Here is a 26,412-nt window from a genome sequence, read left to right as displayed (position 1 = left end):
AAGATAGTTTTTGTCCACAAAAAAAAAGAAAAAGAAAAAGAAAAAAAGACTAACATATGGCCGATTCCAAAACAAAGCTTTGAACCGTTGTGAATCAGCGTATCGGTTCACATTCGGATCGTGTGTCAAACCGCCAAACTGCTGAAATCACGTGACTTTGGCGATCCGAATCATGAATCGATACACTGATTCATAACGGTTCAAATCTTTGTTTTGAAATCGGCAATCAATATATTATATAAGTCGTTATTTAGTTTTTTTACGCACAAGAACTATTCTCGCCGCTTCATAAAATGATTGTAGAGCCACTGTAGTGAGATGGGCTTTGTAACGACGTCTTTAGTGCCTTTATGGGTCTTGAGAGAGGAAATGACATTGGTGTCAATGAAGGCCGTTCTGAGCCACCGGATTTCCAAAAAAATATCTTCATTTGTGTTCTGAAGATGAACGGAGGTCTTACGGGTGTCAAATGACATTGACAGAATTTTCTTTTTTGGGTGAACTAAGATGCGTTTTAATTGATCGGACCACTAGTTGACGAGTGAGACACATTACCGTTTACACCTGTTTTATCTCTTTTGTCCACTTTCAACCACTTTTGTCCGGATTTGTTCAAGGGTAGGGTGTGGGGGATAAATGTATGGGCTTTTTCAGATCTTTTGATCTAATGGACAAAATAAGCAATTTACATATGATCATGACCAACGATGACATGAAAATATTCAGAGAGCATTAGCTTTCCTTTCTGATCGGACAGCCTCATGATTACACCAAACGCTGTGAGTGTTAGAAATCAGGAATGGTGGGAAAACATAGTGCTTGGGACGTTTTTCATCTTCAAACTAAACTTGGATCTTGAGCAGACACGGTTTAAATCCCGTCTGGCTAGCGCTTCCCATAATGTTTATGCGTTAGTTCAGTAGGCAGAGAGTAGGCATCTTTTATGGCTGTTCGAACCAGGGCCATAGGCAGGGTTTTAAAATGAGCGCTCCCCAGAGAATTTTTTTATTTCTCTGATATAAATGTGTGCAGTTTAAGGCATTTCAAGGCCAAAAAAAAAAAAAAAAAAAGATACATAAATAGCTTCCAAAACCATGTTGGGCAGTAGATTATTTGTGATACCTGTTCTCTCCTCATTTCATCTCCTTATCTTGCCCTGTCTCTTCCCTTCCTAAAGCTGAGCTCTGACTGATAGCCTTTTGATTTGCGTCTGTGTAAAGACGTATACTGCAAGGGTCAACTTATATTTAGCCTAAATGTTTAAAAAAAAAAAAGAAGCATTGTCTTAAGTTAATTTACCAAATGCTACAAACACTAGGTAAATAAGTTTAAATTAATTCACAATATGTACACATTCATTATTTTATGCCTAATCTGATTAAATCGACTTAATAATTGACATAGATTATAAGCCTTTTTTAATATTTTATTTTATTATATTAGTTTTCCTGATTATTTTTGCCAGTTGTTTAACATTTCTATACTAAAACAGCTGTCAAATATGAAATGTTCAGTTGAGTTTACTGAAGCGACTGGTGCTGCAAATCCACGCTCAGAAGCTTTTGTGAACACAAAGCCTACTAACTTTAATTTGATTGGTCGTCTTAAAATATTTTGACATTGACAAGCTGTAACAGACAGAGATTTGACAGCTGTTATTTATTTACCTAGTGACCGCTCAGCTCAGATGAGACGATCTTGGTGCTGTGCAATATCCTTGCTGCACTAAAGTAGTGGTGAAGTATTTATTTCACCACATTTATATACACCTCGGAAAAATACAGAGGTTCACTTGTGATCCGATCAACCAAAGACGCATCTTAATACCAGCTGTAAACAGGGCCTTTGAGGTGTGAGTCCCGAAATACCCCACTCAAACAGGCCTGTATACAGTCTGTATGAACATGGGAGTCAAACCCCTATGCTTTTAGGAAACTCTCAATCATGCAGATTTCTATTACAATGCCTTAGCCTGACAAGCCAGACCCACATCAGGATGTTTGGTCTGGAAACTCACCATTGACAGCTCAATCCGAGGGGCGGATAAACGGTTGTCTTTCAAACTCCCTCTGCACGCGATAGGATAGCGCTACACCAACCAGAGCAACGAAGGTGAAGCGGAGCTTGTTGACAGATTAAACATTCGCCGTATCCGGTCGGCAAAACTCTGAACACATCTTCCCTTTTTAAGAATGACTTCAGTGCCGTTCTTTGTTCTTTTCTCAGAGAAAAGCTTAACTCCAAGTCTTCCAGAGTCGCGGTCAGAGCTGATTCGAAAGACCGCCGTTCGCCAGCTTCTGTGTTTACTAGAAGCACGCAAATGTATAAATAGAATATACACACATTCATATAGCACACATACAGTATAGACATGTACCTAGACTATGATGTGCGTTATTTTGTAATTTTTAAAAAAACGTTTTTAGATAATTTGCTCATTTAGCCTACAATATATCATTAAGAAGTTTCCTCTTAGTTATTACAGTCATTTATGAATTATCTTTAATAGGTTTATGATGGGTAATCCAATATTTCAAGACAATTTCCTGAAGTTTCTCTTTTTAGCAGTGTGCTTTTCATGGACATATAGTGCGATGGCCTTTCTTATATCAAAAACTTGCGCTAAACGAAATTTTAAAAAAAAACATCAGAAACAAGTGAAACGATTTTTAAAAATAAAATTAGCTTCATGATAAATCTTTGCTTTATTTCCATTTCAAATACATTAAAGAGAAATGCAAACGTATCCATTATAGAGTAGGCTACTCTGTACATAACTGCGCGTGACAACTGCGCGGCAAACGCTGCCTGTGTGAAAGGAAAAAGTGCGCGCGCTGCTACTGCTTTACGCACGCGCTGCTTCGGCGCTGCCTACGCCCTGCTTACGCGTGCAGTGTGAAGCCGGCGTATTAAGAGTTGCAAGAAGACACTCGTGGGCAGATTAGATTTGCTGCCACTAGGGTGCGTCTAGATTTTGAGGCTAGCAATGCCTGGATTTTGCCAGTGAAATTTTGCAGATCAATGGAAAATGTGACCGCACTTTAGTACTGAAACATTAAAACAAGGTCAACTTGTGGTCATGTCATTTTTTTAATGACATTAAAAAGCTTAAAATAAAATATTAAACATCTGTAAAATAAAGCAAGCTTTTTTTTCTACAAATATACAGATGACCAATTGATATGCAGACAGACATGAGTCTCATGTCTCTAGCTCATCAATGTCCAGATGTTTTGTGAGAAGAGCTTCTGGGAGGTTCGGACACTGCAGATAGAGAAAAATCACCTGAACCTGTGACCAGAAAAACAAAAACACACAATGTGTAGATGTGAAAAATCATGCAAGAGGACGCAGGGCTAGAGTTGGCTCATTACCCTATCAATGCCCGCCTATCAAATTCTCTTCCTTAAATATCCGAAAAACAGTTATGAGAAGGGACGCAGGGGTAACAAAATGAGGATATGGCTTTAGTGTAGTCTTCAAATCAGGATGTGTACGATTTAATTATTATTTATGATATATGAACTGCATGTTTTGGAGTGAATGTAATGAGAAGTGCTTACAAACTGGATGTGGTCAACAAAAGAGAAGCTTTAAGGGCTCCCTGTGGTTTTCCAGCAAAATAAAAGCTTGATGTTTGAAATGTTTGAAAATAAAGAAATTAAGCTATAAATATTTGTATTGTAATTTTACATTAAAAAAAACGGAAATAATGTATCCTTTTTACTTATTTAGATTCATATTTGATTTAGTGACAATAATAATCATAATTATTATTATAATATTGATATGTAATGATTTATTTTCTTCATCAGAAAAATTGCAATTTGATATTTTTCCCCTAAATCGTGCAGGCAAAAAAGTTAGAATTAAATTTTGTCAATTTTACTGTATTATTGTACAAAAAGATTATTATAAAGAAGATTAGAAATTCATTAACTTTCTAAGATTTTAATGTAACTATAATCGTTTGCTTATTAATACTTATTAATATAAATAGGCCATTAACCCTAAAAATTGTGTAAACAACAAGTGAAAATGTAACTAGTTTTTTTTTTTTAAACACAGAAAGGGGCCTTCCCTTTCCCCGTTTCACAAATCCACAGGATTGTAGGGACGATACTCTAGTATCCACTGATTGTAGAAATGAGCTGTTTCACTTCTTCTAAAAGAAACCCCAGACGATCAGAAAGAATAAAAAAAATGGATGTGTGTGCGTCAATGGTCAGGCTTCAAAGAAATGATCTCACTTATCATACCGCAATACTACACTGGGCACATCAAACATTTCTTTTGTAATGCAGAAGCAGTAATAGCTCACCTGAACCTCCACTTCTTGAGATATGTCGACACGAGCCACTGGGGGGCGCAAGAGGCTGGGTCCAAACACTGTGGCCAAATTACTCAGAGACATTTTATTCTTCTCCTTCCTCTCTGCAACACTGAAGGACACATGAGAGGACAAGAAAGAAAATCATCAGAGAAACATCTTTTTCTTATTTACATCCATGATCGATCACTGGAAAGAGTGTGATCTCAGGTCGGTCTGGGGTGAAAATAAATCAGTGTTTTGACAGTCACGAGTTCAAAGGATGTTATGTACCGTCTCAGGTGATGTAAGAGGAAGAGAAGAGTGTTGCGGTTAACATCTGGTAGAGCCTGCAACAGAGTCAGCATGCTGTCGGCCCTGAGATATGGATCGGCAATGTCTGAGAGAGAGAGAGAGAGAGAGAGAGAGAGAGAGAGAGAGAGAGAGAGAGAGAGAGATAGAGAGAGAGCAATTACAATTGCTTCATCATCATCATCATCATCATCATCAATACTGTTCTCACTTACCCAGTGCATCCGTGAGCTCCTTGAATTGCTCAGAGGGAATGAGTGGTAAAGGAAGTTCTCTAAAGTACAGTTTCAGAGCGCCTGATACGGCATTCACATCTACACTCCTCAGTTTACTCACAGCCTCACGGTAATCTACAGAGACAGAGAGAGATACACACTTTAGAGATAAGTACTGTGAAAATGTTTCTCTCACACACACGTTTTTTTTGGTAAAATGTGGGGACATTCCATAGGCGTAATGTTTTTTATACCGTACAAACCATATTTTCAATCCACCTACACTGCCCCTAAACCTACCCAACACACACACACACACACACACACACACACACACACACACACACACACACACACACACACACACACACACACACACACACACACACACACACACACACACACATGTTGGTCTATGTGGTTTACAGGGACTCTCCATAGGCGTAATGTATTTTATACTGTACAAACCGTATTTTCTATCCCCTTACACTGCCCCTGCCCCTAAACCTACCCATCACAGGAAACATTCTGCATTTTTACTTTCTCAAAAAAACATCATTTAGTATGTTTTTAAGGCCATTTGAATTATGAGGACATTTGATATGTCCTCATAAACCACATTTATAGTGTAATACCAGTGTAATACCCATGTAGTTATACAAATTTGTGTCCTCATAAACCACATAAACAGGCTCACACACACACACACACACACACACACACAAACACACACACACACACACACACACACACACACACACACACACACACACACACACACACACACACACACACACACACACACACACACACTGCCCCTGCCCCTAGACCTACCCATCACAGGAAACATTCTGCATTTTTACTTTCTAAAAAAAAAAAACTCATCCTGTATTATTTATAATCATTTTGAAAAGTGGGGACATGGGAAATGTCCTCATATTTCACCCTCTCCTTGTAATACCTGTGTCATTATACACTACTGCTCTGCCATGATGCTTTAAGCTTGACGTTGATTTGTCTCACAGTCAGACCTTCTGACTGATGGTAGAAGACAGCTTTCATTGGCCAAAGACCGTTTGACTGACATGTAACACAATCAATCACTGTTTGTTTTGTACGCATCATGTTTAGGGGTGGGAAAATGTAAAGCCAATCTACCTGAAATAACAGACCGTTCATCTACACTGAACAAAATTATAAACGCAACACTTTTGTTCATGAAGAAGAGTGCACCTACATTTCACAGGCCACAATAAACAACCTGATCAACTCTATGCGAAGATGTGTTGCACTGCATGAGGCAAATGGTGGTCAACACCATACAGTAAAACTGCACATTTTAGAGTGGCCTTTTATTGTGTTTAGACTAAGGCACACCTGTGCAATAATCATACTGTCTAATCAGCATCTTGACATGCCAGACCTGTGAGGTGGATGGATTATTTCGACAAAGGAGAAGTGCTCACTAACACAGATTTAGACAGATTTGTGAACAATACTTGAGAGAAATAGGCCTTTTGTGTAGAAAAAATCTTAGATCTTTGAGTATAGCTCATGAAAAATGGGAGCGCTCATTGTCACAGTTGTAAACACGATGGTGTTCTTCTTCCACGAGGGAGTTTGGCGTCACAACGTGTGTTTTCAGGAGGACCATTAACGAACGCAGCACACACATCTAGTGGACATCCTGTAGAATTCAACCAATCAGATGATGACTTCCTAAACTCCTGAAGTGTTTCCAGAAAAGTATGCCATCTGCATCAGACGTTCAGCCATCGGTATGACATCTGCTGCTGAAGCTAGACATCGACTAGTCGCTGATCATGGCCTATAGAGGGCGCAACGGGATAAGAAATCTTTGTAGTCCTCTTTTACGCTCAGTTTCCAACAGTAAAAATGACAAATATAAATGCATACTCCGAGAGCACGTCACAAGATGGATTATACCATGTGGATGCTCAAAACATGCACATCAGTGAATGCACGGTTTAAACAGCTTATTGTAAATTTTAGTAAATCGCCAATCTAAACTAATGCCCTGCTGCATTGTAACACACACCTACAGACAGTAGCACGCAGATCACACACAGATCGCGTACATATAGAAACCTTCAGTAGCACAGAAATGTATTAAAACTGTTCTGAACAGTGAAACTGAAAAGTTCTGGCATATATTTCTTAGTAACTAAAACCCAAAGCTTCACTATTAGAAGAAAGAAGCTACCAGGTAGAATTCATTCACACACAACTGCTCTTTCACTAATGCATTCATGTAAATCTTATCTTTGCTGTGCAACTTTATCTGTATCTGATTTAGAATGAGCAGAAATCTGTTTGAAATATAACCACCAAAGACAAAAGAACTGATAAACTGATAAGGTGTTAAGTAGGAGCAATAGCCTTGTGTGCAGCGCTGTGTCATATGCCCCAACCCACGTTCGAGTCTCAGCTCAACTCCTAACATGCGCGCACACACACACACACACACACACACACACACACACACACACACACACACACACACACACACACACACACACACACACACACACGTAATGTTTCCATGTTTTATGTGGACTTTCCATAGGCGTAATGGTTTTTATACTGTACAAACCGTATTTTCTATCCCCTTACACTGCCCCTGCCCCTAAACCTACCCATCACAGGAAACATTCTGCATTTTTACTTTCTCAAACAAACTCCTTCTGTGTGATTTATAAGATGTTTGCCTCATGGGGACCAAAAAATGTCCCCACAAGGACAAGGATTTCGGATATTGCCATCTTTGTGGGGCCATTTTGTCCCCATAACGTAGGGATTACCAGCCCCCCCACACACACACACACACAAACACACACACACACACACACACACACACACACACACACACACACACACACACACACACACACACACACACACACACACACACACACACACACACACACACACACACACACACACACACACACACACACACACACACACTCACTAGTGTTGAATGCATGTTTAAGTGCTTGAATCTCGCGAGTTGCTCCTGAGATTCTGTAGATGCCCTCTTCCTCTAGGCCTCGCCTCTCGACCTCCTCCGCACAGGAACGGACAATGTGAGGAACCAGCACACTCTCTTGCCTGTAAACACACAAAGACAGACACAATTAAGCCCTCTTACTGTGTTTTCATTTTCCTCTTCCTTTTTTTGATGACAAAACAGCTCTATAGCTACATGTCTTAAAAAGCAGAATACAAACGCGCACATGAAAACCTCATGACGAAGGAAGGAAGCTTATTAGAATCATAACGTACGTCTTCCTCCTAATTAACAGATTATTTGACCATAAAATCACTTTGAAATTGTTTGAATATCATTAAATTGAAAAACAAAATAATAGTTAAAATTAATCCCATTACACCGTTTCATAACCAGAAAGTGTATATACACTACCATTCAACATTTTAGGAACAGTGAGATTTTCTTTTATTATTAAAATAAATTAATAATTTTATTTGATCAAAAGTAAGAGTAAGATAATCAAAGAATCCTAAATTAAAAAAAAAAAAAATCACATTGCAATGTTTCATAACCAGAAAGTGTGAGAAACTATATCTACAAACACTACCATTCAACATTTTAGGAACACTGAGATTTTTTTGTTATCAAAAGAAATTAATAATTTTATTTGATCAAAAGTGAGAGTAATGTAATCAAAGAATCCTAAAAAAATATATACACAAATTATGTTGCTGAAGTAATTGCTGCTGAAAATTCAGTTTTGCCATCAGAGAAATACATTACATTATAAAATATATTAAAATAGAAAACAGTTATTTGAAATTGTAATATTATTTTTAGAATATTAATGTTTTTACAGTTTTTTTTTTTAATTCAGATAAACGCAGCCTTGGTGACACAGACCAAAACAAAAACAGTCCAACACAGAACATACATTTTAATGTAGAATAACTGGCTGTTTTTTGTATGTGAACTTAGTATCTTTCCTAAATCTCTGCAAATATGGGTTCCTCAGGGCTCAGTGCTTGGACCTCTGCTCTTCTCCATTTACACTACATCACTGGGACCCATCATTCAGGCACATGGCCTCTCATATCATTGCTATGCTGATGACACACAGCTCTACCTCTCATTTCAACCAGATGATCCCACAGTAGCTGCACGAATCTCAAGCTGTCTGGCGGACATCTCGGCATGGATGAAAAAACATCACCTGCAACTCAATCTAGCAAAGACTGAGCTGCTTTTTTCCCCTGCTAATCCGACCATACAACACGATTTCACCATCCAGCTAGGTTCATCTTTGATTACCCCTTCAGGGTCGGTCAGAAATCTTGGAGTAATCTTTGATGACCAGCTGTCCTTCAAAGACCACATCTCAAAGACAGCTCGGTCATGCAGGTTTGCATTGCACAACATCAGGAAAATCAGACCGTTCCTTACGGAGCATGCAACACAGCTTCTTGTCCAAGCCCTGGTCATTTCTAGACTTCACTATTGCAATGCGCTTCTGGCGGGACTTCCATTTTGTGCAATCAAACTGTATTGTATTCAATGAGCCCAAAATGTCTCATGTCACACCACTATTCATCTCTCTGCATTGGCTACCACTCGCTGCCCGGATCAAATTCAAAGCTCTGACTCTTGCTTATGGATCTTCCACAAGCTCAGCACCCGCATACTTCGACTCACTCCTACGAGTCTACACCCCCACCAGAAGCCTTCGCTCAGCTAATGAGAAGGCTTGTGGTACCATTACAGAGAGGCATGAAATCCCTCTCCAGAACTTTTTCTTTCACTGTTCCTGGTTGGTGGAGTCCGTCCTCCATACGCACGACAGAATCACTCGCTCATTCAAAAGACAAGTCCATGAGCACTTAATCTTATCATAAAAACAACAACAACAAAACAAAAAAACTCTCCCTCCTCTATTTCTCTTTTCTTCTTCCCTTTTTCTGGTTTTTGCTACTCTGAGTAGTATACAAATCTTGGTATTTAGGGCCCTTTTTGCGTTTATCTGCCTCTTCTTGACAGATCGCTTCCTGTACTCCTGAGTTGTAAGTCACTTTGGATAAAAGCATCTGCTAAATGCATAAATGTAAATGTAAACATATTATGGTATTTCTATGCTTTAGTACAGTAAAAAAAAAATTACATACAGCACCTAAAGTGTTCAAATAATAATACTCAAATAAATACAGCATTATGGCAGCTTCTTTGCAGTATTAGTAAGTTGTGATCTGTCATAATGATTTGGATTGTAAACTCACATTGCCACTTGTCCAATCGGCACGCAGAACACCGGTTCCTGTACGAGAGGGGCGGTGCTAGGGGGCTCGAGAGGGTGGGGCACGTACTTGATGGACAAGGTTACGTCAACTTGACCCAATGAACAAGAGACTTTCTTCCACTTCTTAAACATGTTATCAGGGTCCAGCTGTAAAGCACACATATACAGTTCCTTTATACATTACATCAACACATAAATGGACAGACTGAACCAAAACTGTATACATTTGTGTAGTTTAACCTAAAGCTTATGATGGATGATGATAAAACCATCAGTGAGTCCAGTGGCGTAGCAAGTCAGTCCGGGCCCAAGTACATCGAAGAGATCTTATAGACGTTCAGTGTATCAAGAAAATACCATACCAAACAATAGCATTAAAACATACGGTGACGCATTGCTGCCACATTTTTTTCCACTCAATGCTGTAATAACGAGATGTTAAGTCATTAAAACGACATATCTATATTTTCTCCCAATAAGGACATTTGTTGTATAGTGACGTGTACAAAATATGTCTTTCTCCACATTAGATCATTTATATAGCCTAGACTAATTTCTATATTCGAGTTTCGATGCTAAACTATTTTTTAAGCTATAGTGTTTTCGGCTTTTTTTGACTCAGCATTCACATGAGCGAAAACGTGTTTGGAATAACACCTCTGCACTGTAGAGCAGTAATCACGATTGAATACAACAGACAGTAGGCTATAAATTGAGCCAAATAACTTTATCTTTTTGGTTGACTGCATTTTTAGTCTGACGATGAAGACTGAATTTGGATTTTTTTCCTCAGGCCAAAAGCAGCATAACTTAAAATAGCCAACTCCGAAATGTATGGTATTGTAGTGTGTCTATAGTTATAGAGTATTTGAGTTTATTTATTATGAGTTGTATTTGTTTATTATTATTATTATTAGGCTATGTGCATATTTATTTAGAACATTTAGTTAATTAGGGTACCATTCCCTGTCGGGTTGTAGTCACTGCGTAGCCTATAGGAGAGAAGAGCGAAATGTTTTAATTTTCCATGGTGGTAAACCAATGTTTTTTTTTTACAATTTCATCATTTTGGTTCAGAATTTAATTTGTTGGAAATATGAACTGATTTTAGAAATGCGTTTTTTAAATGAAAAACTGCGTAATAAACAATTTTTGTTTTTTGTTTTTTTTTAAATAAGACCGCTTTTGGAGTGGATGCAAAAATAATCTCAGAATCCACAGCCTTTGTTGTGAGTGTATACAGATAAAAGTAGACAGTTTGTAGTTTATAATTATGTCTTGAACTTATATGTATGGCTAAAAATGACGGAGTATTGAGTTGTTAGCACTGTCATAAAGGAGAAATTGCAGGGCGCACAGCGCCTTCTCGGCCATTGGTTAAAGAAAAGGTAAATACCCCTAATAAATGCAGACAAAAAATTACGGAGAAACAAGAAATTACTACACATGACATGCATACATACACATATTTACTGTGGCCAAATATTAAAAATGAATTTTTCTCGTTTTAAAGGTTCCCCATGGGCGGCCGTGCGGGCCTCCTATTGGCCCGGGCCCATTTGCACGTGCATACCCTGCATGCCCAGACGCTACGCCACTGAGTGAGTCTCAATGATTCGGTTTTAGACCATATTTAGTATTATGCATATTGGACCCAAAAACGCAAATTTTGACACCATATTGTTGAGCATCACATGGCTTCGGATTACTTTGAATAGGGAACACATGTTCTTGTCTTTTTTGGAGCGTGACAGCCACTGATCACTGTTCAGTTTTATTGTACATTCAGCTGAATTTTCAGCATCATTACTCCAGTTTTCAGTGTCACATGATCCTTCAGAACATTTCTGATTATTCTCAATGTTGGAACAGCATTTATTTGTAATTACATTTTTCTAACATTTTAAATTACTTTACTGTCACTTTAGACTTCTGCCTGCTTGCTAAATAAAGGTATTAATTTCTTAAAAAAAGAACATCTTACTGACCCCATAAAAGTGGTGTACGTGTGAACTCACATTTAATACCGTCCTGCCCACAATGTCATCCTGTGTGTCATTCTCATGCTGAGACACAAATACCAGGAACAGCTGCTGAGCTCCATCCACTTGAAATACAAGCTCCTATACACCATAACACATCAAATTATACATTAGTACAAATCACAGATTGTATTATCTGATTTCTACAAATTCATAATGGCTTCCCACCACTCACTTCATCCCATTGTGGTGTAACACAGAAGGCTGAAAGGCAGGTTTGCTTTCGTCGGTCGTAAAACTCAAAGCCGTCTACCTCCACACACACATACGCACCTGAAAGTTCAAGTGAAATAAAGACAAGAGGCTTATTGGAAAACAGTGTTCAATGCATACATTGCATAGTATTTTAATTAAAGGTGTGTCAAACGATTTCTGAGAAACCTTCTGCAGATATTTGAAATCAGCCCAAACAAACACACCGGTACATGGTAAATTCGGGTACTACGCTGCTTAACTTTCCTATAGCAACTCATCGGAAGTCTCGCACATTCGCAGAAAATATCTTACTTCTGCGTTGCAAAATAAGTTGAATAATTCTGTATTATCTTTTTCATTTCTTTATTGTGGTGTAATTTGCAGGTCAACAAGTTAGGAGTGTATCGGGGCTTCATTGACAACTATGAGAATGCAGTGAAGATCGTGCTGAAGTGTATGCAGTCGGACCAGCGTTTCAGGACACTTGCCGAGGTCTTACATGTTTTCCTTTTTATAATCGCAGACTTCACTATTGCTTATTTTGGGTGAAGAAGCCCCGTAGAGTTAAGATTGGCATGAAATATTTACGATCATATATCTGTGACATATACCAACTGCTTAGAGCAGACTAGCAAACATACAACTATATGAGTAGGCCAAATCTCAGCACAGAACTTGTGTTGTTGCTATATGTCAAGAATTAATTTATAATATACAAATATACAGTATACAAATCAGTCAATTTCTAAAAGGACATTTAAATAGAAGACAAAATCACAATTGTATAGAAAAGACTATTTTTACACACCCTCTTCACTTCATTGCTTCGCCCCCAAAATGCATGAACACGCAGTGAAAGAGTGGATGTCTCTTAATCAGAAGCGAAGCAAAATAATGCTCATCATCCATAAAGATTGGACACGCCCCCTACTGCTGATTGGCTCACTCTCTCTCCCCATCATGAGTGGACACGCCCCCTACTGCTGATTGACTCACTCTCTCTCCCCATCATGAGTGGACACGCCCCCTACTGCTGATTGGCTCACTCTCTCTCCCCATCATGAGTGGACACGCCCCCTACTGCTGATTGGCTCACTCTCTTCTCCCCCATTACGAGTGGACACTCCCCCTACTGCTGATTGGCTCACTCTCTACTCCCCATCATGAGGGGACACGCCCCCTACTGCTAATTGGCTCACTCTCTTCTCCCCCATCACGAGTGGACACTCCCCCTACAGCTGATTGGCTCACTCTCTTCTCACCATCATGAGGGGACACGCCCCCTACTGCTCATTGGCTCACTCTCTTCTCTCCCATCACGAGTGGACACGCCGCCTACTGCTGATTGGCTCACTCTCTCTCCCCATCATGAGTGGACACGCCCCCTACTGCTGATTGGCTCACTCTCTTCTCCCCATCATGAGTGGACACGCCCCCTACTGCTGATTGGCTCACTCTCTTCTCCCCATCATGAGTGGACACGCCCTCTACTGCTGATTGGCTCACTCTCTTCTCCCCATCATGAGGGGACACGCCCCCCTACTGCTAATTGGCTCACTCTCTTCTCCCCCATCACGAGTGGACACGCCCCCTACTGCTGATTGGTTCACTCTCTCTCCCCATCATGAGTGGACATGCCCCTTACTGCTGATTGGCTCACTCTCTTCTCCGTCATGAGTGGACACGCCCCCTACTGCTGATTGGCTCACTCTCTCTCCCCATCATGAGTGGACATGCCCCCTATTGCTGATTGGCTCACTCTCTTCTCCGTCATGAGTGGACACGTCCCCTACTGCTAATTGGCTCTCTCTCTCTCCCCATAATGAGGGGACACGCCCCCTATTGCTGATTGGCTCACTCTCTTCTCCCCATCATGAGGGGACACGCCCCCCTACTGCTAATTGGCTCACTCTCTTCTCCCCCATCACGAGTGGACACGCCCCCTACTGCTGATTGGTTCACTCTCTCTCCCCATCATGAGTGGACACGCCCCCTACTGCTGATTGGCTCACTCTCCTCCCCCATCACGAGTGGACACGCCCCCTACTGCTGATTGGTTCACTCTCTCTCCTCATCATGAGTGGACACGCCCCCTACTGCTGATTGGCTCACTCTCTTCTCCCCCATCACGAGTGGACACGCCCCCTACTGCTGATTGGTTCACTCTCTCTCCTCATCATGAGTGGACACGCCCCCTACTGCTGATTGGCTCACTCTCTTCTCCCCCATCACGAGTGGACACGCCCCCTACTGCTGATTGGTTCACTCTCTCTCCCCATCATGAGTGGACATGCCCCTTACTGCTGATTGTCTACAAGTGTGTTGTTCTGCTAGGTCAGAACCATTTTCAATAGAAATTGCTTACTGTACCTTTAAACTAATATGTAGTACCTGTATATTGATAGGTGAAATGTGTTTTTTTTAACTATTAATTTTATTTGAGAGATTAATTAAGGCACACTGTTTTTTTTGTAGTGCATTCCTTCGAAAACAGTGTTTTATGAAAGTAATATATGCTTTAAATTTAAAGCAGAATGTATGTGACGAGCTTGTGGGTTTGATGTGTAGCATGGAAACTCCCGTTCATCTAAAGACAACGTGTGTTTTGTCACTTACTGCTCGGGTGTTGCAGACCACACGCAGATTGAACCATCACATATAAGCTCCCACATATGTGTTTACTCTCATCTGCGAGAGAGAGAGAGAGAGAGAGAGAGAGAGAGAGAGAGAGAGAGAGAGAGAGAGAGAGAGAGAGAGAGAGAGTTTCTGTGAGAGTTTTTTGTGAACAAGTGTGATTGATAAGATAGTGAGAGCAATATTTCCTGAGTAAAAGTTAGAAAGAATAATACAGAGGGTCTTTACTGGATTGAACGCAGTGAAGGGGCGGTTGTTGAGTCATTCTGAGTTTGATACAGGAACCAGTGACAGAGAGCAGGTCTGGAGGAACCGTCTCTATACCTGTGAAACACATACATACACACATGTGCATGGGGTTATGATCAGAAAATCAATCATCAGGACAAACTATACAGTTAGAAAGATGCACTCACAGTTTCCACTCTGTTTCTCAATGGCTTCTTTCCACTCATTCAGGTCAAACAAAGAAAACAGTCGGATAGTGTGACTCTGTGGAAGAAAAAAAGCTTTACTGACCACTAACAGGAAAGACTTGTAGTTGAAAGGCTTCCTGAACAACATATTATTTAGAGTCATCTGCCTGTCCGTCTATTCACAAAGCCTCAGACCTCAACGTGTTAAAAAAACTGTGTACTTAAATAAATAAATAAATAAATGTTTTCTATGACAATTATATGCATTTTTAATTCCATTCATTTTAATTCCACTTCTTTGCATTCAAAATGTTAAATAGCACTTCTTAATCTTGCATTATTCATGTTTAATGTGAAAGAGCTTTTAATCTAGTCATAATTAGGTCTTTGTTCCCAAACTCTGGTTCCTTTCAATGTGTCTTCCTCTTTTATTTATTTGTTTTTACTTGGCAAGCCTTTAAGTTCTTTCCAACTCATTTGTTTTAAACCTTTATTCTCTGTATCTATTCAACTGTTTTGGAACAGTATGTAAAACCTTGAAGTCTGTCTTAGAAAGAGAGGATATGCTCTCATTGTTATGTGTGACGTTGTGGTTTTACCTTTCCACTGGTGCTGTGTAGGTCTAAAGTAAAAGATGGTGTGTTTGTTAAGAGCCAGATCTCACACTCTTCAAACTTCCTCCTCAAGCGATCAACGGCACGAGAAACTGACCCCTTGCCTCCTTTCTGTAACAAACATACAATTATAAAGCTAGCTAAAAGGGAACTTCACTTCTGCTGTTCCATTTTTATAGTTACACCCTGACGCATTAACGCTCTTAAAGGGATAGTTCATTTCAAACCCGTAAGACTTTCATTCATCTCCAGAACACAACTGAAGATCTATTTTTATGAAATCTGAAAGCTTTCGGTCCCTCCATTGACAGCTACGCAACTACCAATTTAACGCTTCAAACATTTAATAAAGAGATCATAAAGATCATAAAGTGTGCTAATCCACGTAACATGAGAATGAATTTCATTGGTTCTTGCTGAAGCTCAAATATGATGCGTAACACGAGAATGAATCTCATTGGTTCTTGCTGAAGCTCAAATATGATGCGTAACACGAGAATGAATCTCATTGGTTCTTGCTGAAGCTCAAACATGATGCGTAACACGAGAATGAATCTCATTGGTTCTTGCTGAAGCTCAAACGTGATGCGTAACATGAGAATGAATCTCATTGGTTCTTGCTGAAGCTCAAATATGATGCGTAACACGAGAATGAATCTCATTGGTTCTTGCTGAAGCTCAAACATGATGCGTAACACGAGAATGAATCTCATTGGTTCTTGCTGAAGCTCAAACATGATGCGTAACACGAGAATGAATCTCATTGGTTCTCGCACATCAAGCAAACATGCTTGAGCTTCCGTTTACCACAACTGATGCGAGAGTGAGTTGATGCATAAATTCAATAGCCTGGATGCCAGCCGAACTTAGCCCCGGCCACAATTTTTTTAGGTCGGGCAGTTCGGTCTGGCCTCGCTCCATAGAGGAGTAATTATCCCTGAACAGAAACAGTTCGGACCAATAAAATCATTATGGCGGGTTTTAGACGATGACGGACAGATGATAAACAGAAACGTAATCATGCGCGTCACCAAAGGGGCTTGGATTATATTTGTTCATATCTTAAATGGAGAGCTTCTTTCTATGCATTCAATTTCACTATTTCTCTCTGAAATGATGATCATGTTGGGTAAGTACTCTGTGTATCATTAAATTCTTTTATTTTTTTACAACACCGGCAAAGATCGTTTATTCCAGCGCGCGTGCAGACAGGGTTGCCAAGTTTTTACAACAAAACCCGCCAACTACTAGCCCTAAACAATAGCTTCTCGGGGGGTTCTCCGGGGAAAAAAATGGTGTTTGGGGGGGTAAAATGTTTGTTATTTTGGCAAGGTTGCCTGCTAAAACTCGCACTCATGGGTCTATATCACATAATAGTCGCTTCAACCCGCGGACATTGAAAACAACCCTTGGAAAAAAAACGCGGACTTGGCAACACAGTTCAGTTGAACTATGTTGACATTTGACAATGTGTCGCTTCGTTGCTCTGATTGGTTGTTGGTCTGTCCAATTGCGGTCTTTCCTGGTTTGGTTGAAACACGCCCCATAATCACAGCCCAATGCAGCAGTATCAGTACAATCATTTGAATATACTCCAGGGTTTCTACTGAAACAAAGCCATATTCTAATCGCTGAAGTAACCCTTTAACGTTGCTTATTTGTTTAGATTAATGACTGAAAAGCCCAGTCAATAACATGCAAAGTGCCTTACCATGTGTTGCTGGAGAGCTTGTTTGAGCTGGTACATTTTGGCTCTGGTTTTGCTGATTTTCATTTGGTAGTCTGATGGGGGCAGGTGTTCAGCTGCCCAATGCATCTTCAGGCCGACCAATGGCAGGTACCAGCAAAATCTGTACTGTGCCTGCCTCCTTTATATGACGATACACATAAGCTCATACAGTACACATCCATATCATGCTAATACGTTACAGAATTGATTAAAATGATGATGTCATATTTTCAGTGTGCAATGATTGGTGGAGGCTCACCCTGCATTTGTCAGTTTAGCACACAGCAGCATGTCGGCGTATAGGAAGAGGTGTCTCAGGTTGGGGCCACTTTCACACATATCTACCACAAACCCATCACGCAATAGTTGACGTCTCTGTGGACATGCACACACGTGCGTATGATGATGATGAATGTTAAATATTATTTAACATATAATATAATAATTATAATATATATTTTTATATATTATTTAATATTATATTATTAATTAAATATTAATAAGACAGTGTAGGAATAAATGTGCATAAGCATATGCAGTGTAAGGTGAGTACCTCTCCTCTGCTAAGCATGACAGCTCGTTTGCACTGCGACCTTTCATTGACCCCAGACAGGAAGCTGCTGGTGAGACGAAGCGCTTCCTGCAGCGTGCCGCTGTCGGGGTGATCGGGGGGCGTGTGCTTCCACAGGTCCTGAGGAGCATCGAGAAAAACGTTAAGGGGATAGTTCACCCAAAAATGAAAATGCGATGTTTATCTGCTTACCCTCAGTGCATCCAACATGTAGGTGTGTTTGTTTCTTCAGTAGAACACAAATGAAGATTTATAACTCCAACTGTTGCTGTGGGCCAGTCATATAATCATGTGAATTCTATGAGAGTTGATTACAACTCATGCTCAAAGAGCCCTGTTATCTTTAGATATCACACTGATATATTAAGACACAAAACGATCAGTTTGTGTGAGAAATCGAGCCGTATTTATATAATTTTTTACCTCAAATACCACGCTATATTCAACAGCCTGGAACGCGCTTCACTTCTGGTGAGGTCAATAAACACGCTTTGGCTCGTATATCCCATATCCAGAGCGTGTTTATTGACCTCACCGGAAGTGACGCATGCTCTAGGCTGTTGGATATAGCGTGGTATTTGAGGTAAAAAATTATATAAATACGGCTTGATTTCTCACACAAACTGATCGTTTTGTGTCTTAAGATATCAGTGTGTCGTCATGAGCCACAGGGCTCTTTGTGCACGTTGTCTAAGCATGTTTTTTTTTGTTACCCATTCACATCCATTATATGACTGGCCCACAGCAACGGTTGGAGTTAAAAATCTTCATTTGTCTTTCACTGAAGAAACAAACACACCTACATGTTGGATGCACTGGGGGTAAGCAGATAAACATCATATTTTCATTTTTGGGTGAACTATCCCATTAATAAATCCATAGGCATGAATGAATATTTCTAAATAAACGAGAGATGTGATCCTGAACGGTGTCTCACATGCAAGACGAGGGTGGTTTTCATCACTCTGTCTAACGGCTTATAGAGGAGAGCTGTGGAGAAGAACAATAATTGAATGTTCCCAGCATTTAATGATTTATTCAAAACCATAAAGAAAAACACTGTTTACCTTCAAAGGTGTACTTCGTTTTGACATTGTCTGACCCTTTGGAGGACATCATACTCTAAAGATAAAAAGAGACAAAGGGATTTGTGCAGTTCCTTTAAAAGACAATAAAGTTAACCCTCTATGGTATGCATTATGTTCTAACCATGAAATATTTTACAGAAGTTATTACATGAAATAGCTTTAATCATACACATCAAAACACGCTTTTGAAAAAATAAAATTGCTTTTAAATAGTCTTTTTCTATACAATTGTGATTTTCTCTTCTATTTAAATGTCCTTTTAGAAATTGACTGATTTGTATACTGTATATTTGTATGTTATAAATTAATTCTTGACATATAGCAACAACACAAGTTCTGTGCTGAGATTTGGCCTACTCATATAGTTGTATGTTTGCTAGTGTGCTCTAAGCAGTTGGTATATGACACAGATATATGATCGTAAATATTTCATGCCAATCTTAACTCTACGGGGCTTCTTCACCCAAAATAAGCCATAGTGAAGTCTGCGATTATAAAAAGGAAAACATGTAAGACCTCGGCAAGTGTCCTGAAACGCTGGTCTGACTGCATACACTTCAGCACGATCTTCACTGCATTCTCATAGTTGTCAATGAAGCCCCGATACACTCCTAACTTGTTGACCTGCAAATTACACCACAATAAAGAAATGAAGAAGATAATACAGAATTATTCAACTTATTTTGCAACGCAGAAGTAAGCTATTTTCTGCGAATGTGCGAGACTTCCGATGAGTTGCTTCAGGAAAGTTAAGATTAACAGCGTAGTACCCGAATTTAGAAGAAAAAAAAATGTATCACCTTTTTATTTTTATTTTTTAAAGGTGCCCTAAAATGATTTGAAGCAATATGTTAAATAGTTCTCTGATAACTACACAGAGAGTATGTGGCTTATTTAAGGGCAAAAATTGTCTAGATACAGTTTTACAGGTCCATTTACAACCCTATAAATTGTCATGTTTTCGCCTTATTAGAAAGGGTCATGAATATTAATGTTGAGCTCTGCTCTGATTGGCTTATTTCAGCAGCTCACAGTGTTCAGCAGTTCAGCTCGTGAGTCCTGACCGTCCTGACAGAACACAGGCCGACTAAATGACACTTTAAGCAGAACATCTCAAATGGAGATTGATAAAATGCAGTTTACTTGCTTATTGGTGTTTTCAGATCATCCGTGCGCAAGAAAGAGCTTGCGTGCATGCGGTTGCCAGATTTCAGTAATTAAATACCCCAAACAGAGCTTTTCCTTGAAAAAACACGTATAATATCCAGTGTTTTACCTAAACATGTCCAATCTGGCAACCATATGCACGCAAGCTCTCTCTCTCTCTCGCTCGCTCGGATGATCTGAAAACAATAAACAAGTAAGCTGCATTTCAGCAATCTCCATTTGAGATGTTCTGCTTAAAGTGTGTCATTCAGTCTACATTTTAGACTGGCTGGCTACTTATTTTAAATAAGTAATTACTTCAGGGACTGCTAAAAAAGTATGTTCTATATGTGTGAATTTTGAATGTAATCGGGTCTCACCAAACTGTCAAGTTAATGGTTATAAATACAAATGATATTAATTTAAAATACACATAGCTTGCTATATAATGCGTACAAAAACAAACCAAACTAAAACAATGCATGCACTGAGACAAAAATGCATTTGCCCACATATCTATATGTAGGAAAGAAGTTGAATAAGCCCCATTTCTAAAAACGGTGGAGTGTTCCTTTAAGTAACAAGACCGTAGCGCTTCCTATTCGTCATTTAAAGAAGTGTGCTCGTGAGCGCCCCCCTTTGCGGCTGCTATGTGCCCTTGATGCACACTTTGGCTGAGTTTGCAAGTTCACAAGCACCTTTTAGGCGTCATGGACCTCTCCATGATTAGCCTCAGTGGCGTAACTTTAATCTAGTAATGACGATGCAGCCTCAGATATAACGATCTATAGGCCTACTGTAAAAAACACATATATTCAAGAAATGTACTCAAAATAGAAAGACACTATAGTTTCAGCCTTACTCAAAGGCCGTAAAAAAAAGCCAATGGGTTCCTTTAAGCAAGTCAATCCATTCCCAATTTTTGGTTTGCTTCTTATTTTTTAAATATACAGGCAATTAGTTGATGAAACATTTAAAAAAAAATTCACTTTAAAGAAAGACTTTCTACAAAACAAAATTCAATGAAGTAATCAAGATAATTGCAAGACATAATTATATCTGTCACCATAATAAAAGCTACTAAGAAGATATAATCCTAGCTTAGTCTAAGTGCTGTTTGTGAAACGAGGCCTACTTTTTAAGTGGGAAATGATACAACCAAATGGGTCAAAAGAGTGAAGTGTTTCATATTACACCAAAAACTAGGCCAAGATAGAATATAGCATGTTCAATTATCAATACTGCTGATGTCACCCGTGAACTGTGAATGGTTGTAAAATATGATCTGTTTTATAATGTGACCAACCTAAACACATGTTTGCAAAAAAATTATTATAATAATAACATCAACTCACAAACTTAAGAAACAAGTCTCCCACAGATAAACAATGCTCCTCTTGGTAAAGTTGCATATCTGGGCCCTCCTTCCTCCCCAGGTCTTGCTGCGACATCACTTTATCCGGCTGTAGTCTAGTCCGAAGGCTTGTGTAGAAGTCCTTGTGCAGATCTCTGAGCTCGGGGACTTGATAAAACACAGTCTGGACCTGCTCAGTGGACAACACTGGTTGAGAGGTACCTGCAGTTGCCCTCAACGCTTTCATGGGCTGTAGAAATTATAGGGAGAAAGTGGACAAAGGTCAAAGAACAAATGAAAGATTGGAAACTGAAATTTGCTTAGGCTGAAATATTACACACACTTATACATTCATTATAGTATTAACGATGTAAACCAAGCAAAACCACTGCACAAAAATGCTTTTCTTCGTATTTTGGTCTTGTTTCTAGTCTAAAAATCTAAAAATTCTTAAAACAAGAAGTATTTACTAGACAAGCAAAAGTTATTGTCTTGTTTTGTGGGAAAATAACTCAAAATTAAGAGTTTTTGCTTAAAATAAGCAAAATAATCTGCCAGTGGGGTAAGCAAAAACTCTCTTAATTTTGAATTATTTTCCCCCCACGGTGAATTAATTACCCACAGCGCACATTTTTGGAAATAAATTACATAATTAAAGGATTTGGGGGTGTTTATATTTAAAGAAATTACATATTTCAAGGATTGAAGTGGATTTAATGGAAAAAATAAGACACAATAATAAGATTTTAGTTGTGAAGTAATCCATTAAAACTCTAAAAATATGCACACATTCAATCTTGTTAGTTTGTCTAATATGTTCAAAATGTTAAAAAAAAAACACTTTCTTGTCTCATCACATTCAGTTGTGAATGACATCAGTTAAATTATTTCATATTTTCAATTCCAAATAGCAAAATTTACTATTTACTATAAATTTTATAAAGTTGAGTAATTTGCATCACTGAATGTTACTGTGGGTCGTTAAACACATCCATCATTAAACCGTTAAGCTACTTGTATCTCATGCACTTTCACAGTAAAAACAAAGTGTTGTGCTGGAATTCACACTTATCTTCACAGTGAACACTAAGCCTTGTCTTCTTTGATCTGATTGGCCATCATTTTGACATTAATAGGCAGTACAATGTACATTTTTAAGCTGTTTGCAATCTTAAAAACAAACTGAGTTGTGCGTAATGGAGAGAGCTGCATTAGGAAATATCAAATATGGGGGGCATTTACAATTAGTGGAGGGACTTGTCCTTCTCAATGCCTATGGTGCCTACGGTCCTGATGAATAAAACATTTAAGTATATTACATTTAAACTACTCTATTTGTGAATTCCTGACACCATTCCTGTGAGGAAGTGGTTAAAAACATGACACTTTTCATGCATTCTGTACTTCAACATTATGTTTCATGTCATCCTGGGCTTTTTGGAAACTCTCTAGTTTAATGATAGCCACTTATAGTTTTGACTAGAAAGGGAAGCAATACTTCACAAAGAGAAACAGAAGTTGACCTACAGGAAATGAATGTTCGTTTTAAATAACGTGCATGTGAAACTGGTAGAGAATCATAAAAAATAAGTTCCAAAGGGTGTCTTGAGCATGAGAAGAAACCCTAACTGTATATAGACCGGAAAACTAGGAATAATCCGGAGGCGTTTAAAGACAAAGCAATAAATGTTGACCTAGGCAACCAAAGGCATTTCAGTCGAGCTTGTTTTATAATAAAGGAAGTAGTTCACATGCAGGCTTGGTAAAATATGCTAGCAATCCACCGTTTTTTTTCTTTCTCTTATCTCTGATGCTCGACCACAGTGGTTTTGTCAAAACTCACAATCTGCACAGCCTGGGAAAGTAAGAGTAAGACACTATGCTGAGAAAGTTATTAGGCCAGGAAATGTCAATGTTTGTATACTAATATATGAATATTTTGTCCATGTAAAAATGTCCACTGACTGAGAGTCTGAGCATATTACCGTGAGCAGCGTCTCGAGCTCTGTCAGATAGATCTCCTCGCTGATTAAAACCCCTTTGAGAACCACCATCCTCTTCTGAAGCAGGTCATCTGGGCTATCAGCTGTCTGGAAAACATCACAAAGATAAATAATTTAGCACTGAGAATAAACACCGATCAGGTAAGTAGATGGTAGCATATAAATCAGGCATTTGAATTGTTTTGGGAATTATAAGTCTATTCTGATATAGTCCTGCAACAATAACATGCGGTCGACCACATATAGGCTAGAACTCACTGACTGATAGATATTTTTTTTTGGAAGTTCATATTCATATACAGTATGTATGCATTATATATATATATATATATATATATATATATATATATATATATATATATATATATATATATATATATATATATATATATATATATATATATATATATAATCATTTGTAGACTTACTGGAGTGGATGGCAAGCATGGCTCAGTTTGCAGAGGGCTGTGAGAAACCCACTCCGTCTCCTCAGGGAACACATCATGTAGTAAATCAGGATCTACCATCTCATCCTCTTCGGTCTCTGTTAGAAAACATAACATAACATATAATACATAGGCCTACAGTATATGCTTCAAGGCTGAGGTAAATAAACCAGAAAAATAGTTTAAGGCAGTGTGAATTTGTTTTAAACGGTCTTACCCGGCGGGATGCCGTAGGTCTTCAGATAGTTCAATGCCTCCGCATAAAGCTCCATCAGCAGCAGAGCCGTCACGACACACACCTCTACAGTTCTGTCTATGGTGTGTGAATCTCGCTTTCACTCGCTGGCAGTCGTTTGTGGTCAACAAGCTCACGTTCTTCCTGCTTCTCAGAAAGTGCAATAAGAAATAGGCGGGGAAAGTCTCATGCTCATTGAAATAGAAAATAAGTCACGTTTTCAATGACAGTTAAGACAGGAAGAAGCAGAGGTTGCTCACTTGCTTTTTTTTGGGGGGGGGGGGGGGGGGGGGCTAATTAGCACATTGGGTAAATAATAAAACTTCCATATTCATTTCACAACAATAATAATAATTTATAAAATAACATACAACAACATTATAGACTATACATTCATATATTTATAATATATGTAAAAAAAATTCAGCATCATTCTTTCAGTCTTCACTGTCACATGATCCTTCAGAAATCATTCTGATATGATGATTTGCTGCTCAAGAAAGGTTCATTGTTGTGAAAGTTGAAAACAGATGAACTAGGCTACTATTTTTTTCGGGATTATTTGATGACAAGAATTAACGTTCAACAGCTCTGATTTGAGATAGATATCTTTTGTAACATTACAAATGTCTGTAGGCTACTGTCATTTTTGATCAGTTCAACGAGTCCTTGTTTAAGAAAAGTTGCCTTTTATTTATTTAAAAAAAAATCTAACATCCCAAACTTTTACATAATAGCCTTACAAATAAATATATAGCCTTACTGTTGCCTATAGATTGGATTCCGTTTCTAACAGATGCAATGGCAGCAACAACAACAACTCTTTTTAAAATGAATAAATTATCTAATAAAAATAAACGATGGCAGACAATTTCATAATTCTTGTTGCCATAATGTAGCCTATGTAGTGAGCCATTCACTCGCTGTCCAACACTGCCACCTACTGATAGAGAACTGAAACGACCACAATCTACATATCTGCCACTTTTAGAAATTAGCTAATCATAAACCAGTATACAGACAGACAGTCAATTTAAAGACTCACGGAGGTTAGGACACAACTTTTACTAAAAGCAACTCGTCTAGTCCTACATTCGGCAGAATCTCCACACAACAAAACTACCTGTGCCCAGCTGTGAAAATCCTTGTTTTAAACTACGGGGATTTTTGATGAGTTTTGAGCATGAAGTCACCAGCGGATGGCGTTTCAAGAGCTTCGAAACAGTCTCTGCATCCCACTCTGCATAGCCTAATTTTTACCCTATTCAATACTACTAAATAGTATTGAATATTAATGTCACATACTACATTTTAGATGGATAGTACGCAAATTTATTAGCAGGCAGTGAATCTTTTTGTGAAGCAAAAAATGAACGCAGCTGTGTCATGTTTTCTTTATTCTTTCCGGCGTCTTAAAGGGATAGTACAACCAAAAAAGAAAATTAGCACACGATTTATTCATCCTCAATCCATCTAAGGTTTATATAACTTTCTTCTTTCAGATGAATACAATCGTAGATATATTAAGCCGTACGCATCGATTTATGGCAAAAGGGGGAGGCTAACCCTTGACCCGACGCACGACGTATTGGTGAACGCCGTTGGAAGCGCAGAGGATAGAGCAAAACAAAACACCAGGTGATAATTTTTAAAGAGTACTTTTAAAGGATTTTAATATAAGAGGAGCTTGAGTTTGTTGCTACTTGTTTGAACCGCGAAAGGTATCAAAGATTATGCTACTCCCATCACTTCAGGAGTTGCTCTTTTGGCGTCCGTCGGAAGTTATTTAATATTTATAAA

At 38.8% G+C, this 26,412-nt stretch overlaps 1 protein-coding gene across 1 annotated transcript; it reads right to left on the bottom strand.

Moving 5' to 3' along the window:
• Positions 1-3,081: 3,081 nt before the first annotated feature.
• Positions 3,082-25,876, bottom strand: si:dkey-33c9.6 (active breakpoint cluster region-related protein). Its single transcript, XM_067452005.1, has 23 exons — positions 25,736-25,876; positions 24,595-24,759; positions 24,360-24,475; positions 23,914-24,018; positions 21,930-22,178; positions 19,945-20,052; positions 19,408-19,462; positions 19,278-19,330; positions 18,323-18,460; positions 18,029-18,144; positions 17,752-17,908; positions 16,026-16,151; positions 15,427-15,502; positions 15,239-15,334; positions 14,993-15,064; positions 12,357-12,454; positions 12,158-12,262; positions 10,120-10,286; positions 7,829-7,968; positions 4,837-4,971; positions 4,604-4,709; positions 4,322-4,442; positions 3,082-3,291 (listed from the first exon to the last, which is right to left on the bottom strand). The coding sequence occupies exons 2-23, from the start codon at positions 24,647-24,649 to the stop codon at positions 3,202-3,204; spliced, it is 2,484 nt and encodes an 827-aa protein (XP_067308106.1). The 5' UTR covers positions 24,650-24,759; positions 25,736-25,876; the 3' UTR covers positions 3,082-3,201.
• Between the last annotated feature and the right edge of the window lie 536 nt (positions 25,877-26,412).

Source organism: Pseudorasbora parva, chromosome 1 (genome assembly GCF_024679245.1).
Source record: "Pseudorasbora parva isolate DD20220531a chromosome 1, ASM2467924v1, whole genome shotgun sequence".
NCBI classification, from domain to species: domain Eukaryota; kingdom Metazoa; phylum Chordata; class Actinopteri; order Cypriniformes; family Gobionidae; genus Pseudorasbora; species Pseudorasbora parva.
Note: the sequence above shows the minus strand (reverse complement) of the source record. Positions and strands in the feature narration are given on the sequence as shown.

Coding starts and splice junctions, on each gene's coding strand:
- si:dkey-33c9.6 (XM_067452005.1), bottom strand. CDS start 24,649: ATGGAGCTTTATGCGGAGGCATTGAACTATCTGAAGACCTACGGCATC. Junction 24,019..24,359: donor CATGCTTGCCATCCACTCCA/GTAAGTCTACAA, acceptor GATGTTTTCCAG/ACAGCTGATAGCCCAGATGA. Junction 18,461..19,277: donor AAACCACCCTCGTCTTGCAT/GTGAGACACCGT, acceptor GATGCTCCTCAG/GACCTGTGGAAGCACACGCC.